Source organism: Myotis lucifugus, unplaced genomic scaffold (assembly GCF_000147115.1).
Source record: "Myotis lucifugus unplaced genomic scaffold, Myoluc2.0 scaffold_57, whole genome shotgun sequence".
In the NCBI taxonomy this organism is placed as follows: domain Eukaryota; kingdom Metazoa; phylum Chordata; class Mammalia; order Chiroptera; family Vespertilionidae; genus Myotis; species Myotis lucifugus.
The window spans coordinates 3,956,308-3,965,878 of NW_005871105.1; the positions used below are offsets into that span (position 1 = coordinate 3,956,308).

Below are 9,571 nucleotides of genomic sequence, written 5' to 3' on the forward strand. Positions count from 1 at the left end.
CAGGGATGTAGATAAATTGCTCCGTGTCTTCTGGTTATCCCGAAGTGCCACAATATCTCTACATAGGCTGTGTCGCGTTTTTAGAACCTCTTCTCATTTCTGAAGCTCAATTCTTTTGATTCTCAAACACAAAACAATTACTGTTCTCTTTCTTTCATTTTATGCTCTACTGCCTTCACCCAAAAACTCACAATTCCATGAATCTTTCCCTTCACCTGACTTCTAAACTCAAGATTCTAACCACATAAACCATATTTATCATATCAAAGTCACATTAGCATAATTTATTAAATAGTTAATAAATTTTTCATGTTTGTCACAATTACCTGAATTGCTGACTTCTTTTCAATTTCTTTCACTGCCCTTGCATATATTTCTACTAAACAGCAATAAATATTAAACATTTTTGCTAAAATAATTTTATAGTATTGGTTTATATTTGGTGTAACTTAGATCAGTTTTTGCAAATGTAAAAGCATATATCATTCTAAGGTTTTTCATAAAACTTTTAGTCAAAACCACGGATATACTTTATAGAACTCACTCCTTCATAAGTACTTGATATGAATTAAATTACATAATACTTTCAAAAAATGGCTTATATCTCAAACTAGCTTGTTTAGCAACCAAACTACTATGCAGTTATGTACTTCCTAATTGTTATCTTTACTGTATTTTAAGTCTATACTTTTATTCTTTTATCTTTTATTCTTTTATCTTTTAGCTTTAAACACATTTCCCAACTACAGGTTTAGCAGTATCTTTCACACAATGGTAGTTTAAAAGTCACATAAAAGGGGGACTCCTTCATTATTCAATACTGATTATCTCTCAACTTTGCACATTTAAGTTATTACATCATATATTTTTTTATATTATGTCTCAACATAAAAACAGAAATATAGACATACCAGAGATTTATATTTCTTTTCAAGAAGTCTTAGTACGACAGTTCTGCTACAATATCCATGCTAAAATTAGGAGAGAAAAAAATGGCATTTAATTTAATATTCAAGCTATACCATTCAAAATGTATTTTTCATACATAATTTCCAATAATATCATATATTACATAATAACTTAGTTTCAAATTATTATAATCAGTGCCAAACAGTTTTTTTATGTATAATAGATTATGAGCACAGCAATGACAAGAATCCAAATTATATCAAAAACTATGGATTTACTGACAGACCAGTAGAAAAACTTTCTATCCCTCAATTGTGACCAGTCTCCATACTAAGCTATATTAAGTATGTTTTTATTAATTTTGGAGAGATGAAGGGAGAGGGAGAGATAAAAACATCAATGATGAGAAATAATCATTGATCAGCTGCCTCCTGCACGCCCCTCTACTGGGAATCGAGCCCACAACCCAGGCCTGTGCCCTGAGACCAGGAATTGAACCATGACTTCCTGGTTCATAGGTCAATGCTCAACCACTGAGCAACACTCGCCAGGCCATACTAAGCTATTTATAAAATCACCACCACCAAAAAACAAATCTGACTACCAGTGTATGTCACAGCCTAAAGGAAAAATACAAAAGTGGGCATGGGGGTTGAAAATCACAACCCTTACACTATAGAAGATACCATACTATCTACATATGCAGAAATTTGACAATGTTGAAATGCTCTGAAGGGACAGTATCTTAATCATGCTCTGCCAATCATATTTTTTAAAAGATTCAAAGTGCCAAAAGATCTTTCATTCTCTCCTTAGAGCTAAATATGGATGTGATTAAAACATGCTTCATTTGCATTGCACGAAGCAAGGGGAAAATACACATAAGTATTACTTGCCTAAATTATATTAGATATCATTAGTGTTCAATGTGGTTTCTTCATTTTACTTGAGAATAAAAATTAGTAAATAATACTATTAAGTAAAATCTATCAGAATTCTGGGAATAGAGTTTAATTAAATGGGGGTTTAGTTAATTGAGGATTAAGCAAAGCCTGTGTGCTTTAACCTCATAGCTGAAAACATTTTCAAAACCATTTATCCTTTTCAGGTTTAGTAAGAGAAATATGTTGACCTACAAGTAAACTATTTTGTTGAGTAATAAATGAACATGTTGCTGTTTTGCACGGTAAGTCCTGGGGCCAGCCCTTCCTTTCCCCACAAATATACAATGTTCAGTAGACAGGTTGAAAGGGACAAATATCTGAGATCATAAGCCCACACTGCTGCTACTACTGCCAGACACAGACCACTCTTATTCAACAAAGATAAGAGAGGTAACAATATAAGGACCTCTTTACTCTTAATATTAGTTTCAGTTCAAGGACAATGGTAAGCTCCATAGGAAATCACCATCATTCAGGCTTTAAACACATTTCCCAACTACAGGTTTAGCAAGAGGCAAATCATGGGATGTTTTCAGACATATCGCCTAAGTCAGAGAAAAATGCAGAGTGAATCTTTATGTTCTACCATACCTGCTTTAAAAATTTGATGTTTTTATACTAAAGATGGCCAGATTTGGATAGGTCATTCAGCTTAATAAGTTCAAGTGAATTCAAAACCTTATTCTGGCCTGGCCTGTGTGGCTCAGTTGGTTGAGCGTCATTCCATGCACCAGGAAGTCACCTGATTGATTCCAGATAAGGGCATATGCCCAGGTTACAGGCTCCAGTATGGGCATGCAGGAGGCAGCCAATCGAGGTCTCTCTCTCTCATCGATGTTTCTATCTCCCTGTCCCTTCCTCTCTCTGAAAGCAATAAAAATATATTTTTAAAAAACAAAACTTGCCGAACCGGTTTGGCTCAGTGGATGGAGCGTCCGCCTGCGGACTGAGGGGTCCCGGGTTCGATTCCGGTCAAGGGCATGTGCCTTGGTTGCGGGCGCATCCCCAGTGGGGGGCGTGCAGGAGGCAGCTGATAGATCTCTCTCATCGATGTTTCTAACTCTCTGTCCCTCTCCCTTCTTCTCTGTGAAAAATTAATAAAAAATATATTTAAAAAAAAAAAAAAAACTATTCTAGCTCTGTTGCTTACAAGATAAACAATCTTTACTAGATAAAAAGCTTGAACAAGTCATTTAACTTCTCTATATCTCAGTTGCTGCATCTGTAAAATGGAATAATAATACTACCTATCTCATATATTGTTATAAAAAGTAAATAAGTTAACACATATAAACACAATTATAACTTTTAGTACACAACAAACATCAAACATTACCTATTCTTTGAAATATAGCTATGCACTGAAAGGTATAAAAACTTATTTCATTTTTTTCTCACCATCCACTTTTTGAACCAAACAGCCCTGGCATCAACCAATACAAGAAAGTAGATGGGATGCAAAATCTTTTGTGAGGCAAGATGACTTTGATCACGTTTAACTGATAATAAGGACAAAGTACTCTCCACAATTTCTTCCATGTACCTTAAAGATTGGGAAAGAAAAAACAAATGTTACTATATATATACATACACTTACACATCTATATATATAAAAGCCTAAGTGACCAAACAACTGAACAACCAAATGACCGAACAACCAGTCGACCGGTTGCTATGATGTGCACTGACCACCAGGGGGCAGACGCTCAATACAGGAGCTGCCTTCTGGTGGTCAGTGTGCTCCCACAGCCAACCTCCCACAGCCGGCCAACCTTCTGTGCTGGCTGGCACCCCCAATTGGCCCCAATTTGGGGGCCGGCCAACCTCCCAAGGTCCCTCCCCCTGGCTGGCCAGCCCCCCATTGACCCTGATGGGGGGGGCCGGCCAACCTCCTGCAAGCCCCCCCCCAATTGACCCCGATCACTGGCCAGGACGAGGGACCCCATCCATGTATGAATTCGTGCACCGGGCCTCTAATATATATATAAAAACTGGTGATACACTTTATATTTATGAAACGATAGTGTTAAGAACCTTTAGAAACAACTTTTTTTTTATATTTCAATAAGTGGCTTTTTTGCTTTAGAAACTTATATTCTTTCTATTTCAACACTTTCTCTCCAAATTTAACTTTTCAAGACTCACAGTTGCTCTTATAGCCATATTAAAAATGTTTAAATTAAAAGGAAAAATTTAAAGAACACATAAGGAACTTATCCAAAGTAGCAGAGACCAATAATGAAAGAACCAAAAACCACAACACCTCTTTTTATCTTGTGTAAAATGATGGAAAATGATACCTGCATAGAGCCATTCACAAAGCTAAGTACAAAACATGAAAAGCCATGGAGCAGACTGACATACCTCAATATGGGGTTGGGGGAATGAGAAGAGATAAACCAAAGAACTTATATACTTATAGGTAAAACCCATGGACATGGGCAATAGGATAGTGAAGACCTGGGGGGTCTGTAGGGGCTGGGAGGAGGGGGTAAAGAGGGAGAATGGGAGATATCTGTAACACTATCAACAATAAAGAATATATTTTTAAAAAAATAAAAAGCTAAAAAATAAAACTTTATGAATTCTTTCCCAATTACATAAATAAATTAAGACACTCTCTATTCTTTCTCTTTGAAATGTATGTGAGATAGTAACACTCCTATATTTTATGTGGGCATAAATTAGAGGACTTACTTCTTAGGGTGACGAATCCAGAAAGATGGAGCCTCTTTCTGATATTCATTTAGAAGACAAACCTATAAAGCAGTGTAAAACAGTTCTCAAGAAATTAGAATTCTTAAATATAGAACTATTTAAATTTTTAAAAAAGCATAGTATAGCAAATGAATACCTTTCTAAGTAAGCGGATCACATTAGGATTAGTTACATCTATGCCAGTTGAAACAGTAGGAATATGATTTTCTCTAGAAAGAAAGTATAACTCCAAATATTTAGCTGAAAAGAAAAAGTAAAAAATATATATATGAGTAGTATACCATTGAATTATAGTGCTTTCTGAAAAGAAAAGTTAGTTCTGATCCATTTTTCTTAAATACAAATGAAAGAAAAAAACAATTAAACGACGTAACAAACATACCTAAGCTTGTATAAATTTCCTTGGTCATGTGGAATGGTGAAAGTGTAAATGTCTGTGCATAGAATTTTAAAATCCGGTCCTATGGAAATAAAACAAAAGATTTGCATCCAAAATTCTTACAGAACTAAATTAGAGATGAATCATTTTTCACACAGTAAAAAACTTAGAAAATAAATCATGCAGAAACTTGTGTAGGAATGTACCTATAAAAAAAGACACATTCTTGTGTTGGTCAGTAAGAAGTAAAACTGACTAAACTAATAGTAAATCTAAAGCAGCAGGATATTGTTGTAAAATCTGGTAATAGTAGATACAGCCATGGGCTGGTTGGTGAGGTTTGACAGAGGAAGGTACAATGTAATGTTGTCAAAGAAACAAAAAAAAAACACCTGTTTCTGAATCCAACATTTGTTGCCTTTTATTTAATTGCTCACATATGTAGGACTCTAATAATATTGCCTATTCCCAAGAAAAAGTATTATGTATTAATATATTTTCAGAACTTTGTATTATTAAAACTTAAAGTAGAAACTAGCACAAGGTAAATTAATTAAATGAGATAATAGGTATAGTTAGAACAGTACCTGGCACTAGTAGGTACTTAAAAATAATAGTATTACTATCATCTCAATTATACCAACTTTAATATTAAGATCTGATTAATCCTGTTAGTAGAATTCAACTTCCAACTAAATAAAAACATAAAATTGCCTCAAATGTTTTACTCTGGGGGAAAAAATAATCACCTTACCTATATTAAATATTAGCATAATATGCTTACAGAAAATGGTTACTCAACTTACTAAAATATTTTCTAATAATTCCAAAAGATTCCTGCTAAACACAGGATATTAAATTCTTTGGGAAGTCTATTTTTACAGTTGAAGCTATTGATGGGTGTCTGTCACACTTCAAATACTATACACTTCAGTCAGTTACACCGTAAGAATCCTTTAGAGCAGGAAATGAATAGAATCAAACTCAAAAATGAATTAGGATCAAGCATAAATTCCAAATGAAAAAAATACCATGCCTTGTTTTGTACTCCGAAAAGATTTATTCTACTACCATTTCCCCTCTTTAACAACTTCTTCCAATTTTATTAACTTACCTCTTGACACTGACTCTTACTGAGTAATCTATAATAATAAAAGCATAATATGCTAATTAGACCAGACAATCTTCTAGGCAAAGCCGGGGCTGTAAGGGAAGCCCGGGTCCTGGGTGCCAGAGGAAAGTGGTACTGCAGCCAGGGGAAGGAAGGCCTACTCTTGCACGAATTTTGTGCATCGGGCCTCTAGTGATCTATAATGGCCAAATAAAACCACTTATACTGACCCATTAGGATCCTTACTGTGTTTATAAAATTGTCATATAATTTTTTAAATAATTATAGGAAACCTATCCTTGTTAAGTAAAAGAAAAACACAGGAAAATTTACAATTATATTTCCTGTTAGAGAGTCTTGAAATATTAAAGGTGACTCTAAAATACCTTTTTCCCTGTTGAAGTTCCTGGATCATTGAGTTTGGAGTTTTTTGTGTTTGTTTTTGTTTTTGTTTTACAGAAGTCTGCATCACCTTCTGGTGTTAGTAAGGTTAAACTGTATCCAGGTATTAAGTAATTAAACACCTTTCTCCCCCTTATAAAAATAACAAACCAATTGTTTACAACCTACATTATATCTTCATTGATGGAAGAGTGATTTTTTTAAATGTATTTTTATTGATATCAGAGAGGGAGGGAGAGAGAAAGAGATAGAAACATTAATGATGAGTGAGAATCATTGATTGGCTTTTTTATTGATTTCAGAGAGGAAGGGAGAGAAAGAGAGAGAGAGAGAGAGAGAGAGAGAGAGAGAGAGAGAGAAACATCAATGATGAGTGAGAATCATTGATTGGTTGCCTCCTGCACACCCCCTACTGGGAATTGAGGCCCACAACCTGGCTCAAATGTACTGAGATTTTTCTTATAACTGCTTGTTTACTGTCTTCTCTACGAGAATGTAAGTTCTATGAAGTCAGACACAGTGTGTTCCCAGCACCTAAACTAGAATGATGTACACTGTAAGTATTCAACACATATTGATTAAACAGTTAAAAATATTTAACTTGGCACTAATGCCTCAAAAATTCTGTAAAAACATGCTGTATCTATTTTAAAGCCAAATTTTTCTTCACTGACATAACAATTATGAAGAAAAAGACTCTCTAAAAAGTCCCAATTTGTATTCAAATGTGATGCTAGGATATAGTCAGGATTTTTATTTAATTCAAATACTAAATATAGCCAAGAACTACTGGACTTTTTAATATCATCTTATTTTTAATCATACACTAAGTATTCTTGAGAACTTACAAATCATTTTTACAATCACTTATCTCTATGGACTTCATAGAATTTGGGGAATTTTCTGTATTTGCATTCTGATTCACCGCAATTATCTTCTAACTCTTAGCTTTATACTTTTCTAACTTCTCTTTTTAAGCAGTTAAGCAATCTCTAAATAACACTTAAATGCGTAAGTATCCTTATGAATCCTTTGGAATAAATTCTAAATAATCATTTTAGTTCAAATTTTAATAAACCACAAATTCTTTCAAAAACACTTTAAAATTCTTTTAAAAGCACTTTCTTAATTCAAAAACAGTGATACATACTTGGATATCCCTTTACAAGATAAAACAAAATGGACCAGGTAAACCAGTTTACTATAATTTGTCAATGTAGGGTGATATTGACCATACTTTGAATCTAATCATGAAATAGTAAGTTAATTCCTTTAAAAACTCTTAACAATTCAAAAGCTGGAACTGAAATTTCATGAGCATTTGAACTACTGTTAAAGAAAATGATCATATTCCATTTGCTTCTGGCAGGGAAAATAAATTATTTTTAATATTTCTACAAGCGTTTCCTTACACTAAACACAGGATCCGGATCTGAGAGAGACGCTGTCAGTTTCTCACAGAGAGTGGTCCAGTTCTCACAGTTCAGCACATCAGATGGTGGAGCTGAACACAGCATATGCAAGGCTTCATATCTGACCTGTAATTTTTTAAAAGAGTTTTATTAATACTCAGCTGCTAGAATAAGACCAATTCTCCAAATGTTTAACAAATATTGAAAGGCAAAGTCTGAATGATTGTTTTAAAGAGGCTACTGAAAAGAATCAGATGTCCTTTTATAAAACAACTAGAGGCCAGGTGCACGAATTCGTGCACGGGTGGGGTCTGGCCGGCCTGCCCCGATTGGGCAGATCGAGCCAGCTGGGGGGAGGGGCCGCGGGCAGTTGGTGGGCCGGCCCCACCCCCTGGTCGAACTCCCAGTCAAGGGGACAATTTGCATATTGGCCTTTTATTATATAGGACTAGAGACCTGATGCACAAAATTCATGCAAGAGTAGGCCTTCCTTCCCCCGGCTGCCAGCACCGGCTTCCCCCTGGCCCTTGGGACCCAGTCGTCGCTCGCAGCCCCGGCTTCACCCGGAAGGTTGTCCGGAAGGACATCCAGTCTAATTAGCATATTACTCTTTTATTATTATATATTCTTAAGAACTCATTTTTAAAACTACATGTTTTTAAACCAAGAAAGAAATGGGTTATTTTCTGTAAAGCGAAAATAAAAACACCAAGTGTGTTAGACCTGTGACCTGGAGTCTCCTAGCGGGAGAGGGGGAAGGGTGAAGGCAGAACTGGATCACCAGGGCAAGGTTTTCCAGTGGCTGGTCCCACAGGCTGCCCCGTGGGAGTGGCTGGTCCTACAGCTTGAAGGCTTTCATGGTGAAGCATTCCCATTCCAGGAAATATGAAATTCTCCCAAAACAATCTATGCTTCTTTTTGCTGCTACACCAGATTTTCTGACCTTCTAACCACTGAGGTAGAAAAAAAAGTCATTCAGCAGCATGATGCAAAATTGAATTTCTGTATTTTCACAGAAAGCTTACTTCTAATCATTTTTCTCAAAATCCAATCAGAATTCACTCAAAGAGTGTGACCCAAGGGACAGCAGTGGAGAATAATAGCTCTACTCCAATTATGAAAGGTGGCAAAGCTTCTCCCCCACTCACTCTCCAAGTAGTGAGTATAACACACTGATTCCAGCCTGTCCCTCAAAACCTGGTTGTTTCCCAGCTGAAAAAAACAATGCCTAGAGATTTAAAAAAAAAAAGTGATAAATCAGAGACAAGAGCTGAGACCTCAGGAAACCAGGCACTCTGAATCAGGGAGTCAGGTTTTAGGGAAAAAAGACAGAATACACATGTGTTTTAGAAAGAAGAATTCCTCAATACAACTTTATTGGTGATATGGCTTAGGGAGGAGTATGAAGAGTTTCCAAAAACATTTTTCTTTTTCAGCTAACTTTTAAAATATCATTAAGAAGTTGCTACTTGCACCTGGCCAGTTGGTTGGAGAATCGTCCCAAGCACCCAAGGGTCACAGGTTCAATTCCTGTTCAGGGCATATACCCAGGTTCAGGTTCCAGCTCAGGTTTCAGGTTCCAACCCAAGACAGAGCAGGTAAAAGAGGCAGCACATCAATGTCTCTCTTTTACCTATCTATCTCTCTCTCTCTCTCTCTCTCTCTCTCTCTCTCTCTCTCTCTCTCTCTCCCCCCC

At 35.9% G+C, this 9,571-nt stretch overlaps 1 protein-coding gene across 6 annotated transcripts in view; it reads right to left on the reverse strand.

Moving 5' to 3' along the window:
• Nucleotides 1-9,571, reverse strand: part of TBC1D32 (TBC1 domain family member 32) — a 111,608-nt gene that overhangs the window by 90,678 nt on the left and 11,359 nt on the right. For all 6 annotated transcript variants that reach the window (XM_023754184.1, XM_023754185.1, XM_023754183.1 and 3 more), the window contains 6 exons: nucleotides 7,876-8,001; nucleotides 4,954-5,032; nucleotides 4,708-4,811; nucleotides 4,551-4,612; nucleotides 3,252-3,396; nucleotides 912-971 (listed from right to left, as the gene is read on the reverse strand). In XM_023754184.1, the coding sequence (XP_023609952.1) occupies nucleotides 912-971; nucleotides 3,252-3,396; nucleotides 4,551-4,612; nucleotides 4,708-4,811; nucleotides 4,954-5,032; nucleotides 7,876-8,001 (576 nt within the window). The remainder of the gene's footprint in view (nucleotides 1-911; nucleotides 972-3,251; nucleotides 3,397-4,550; nucleotides 4,613-4,707; nucleotides 4,812-4,953; nucleotides 5,033-7,875; nucleotides 8,002-9,571) is intronic.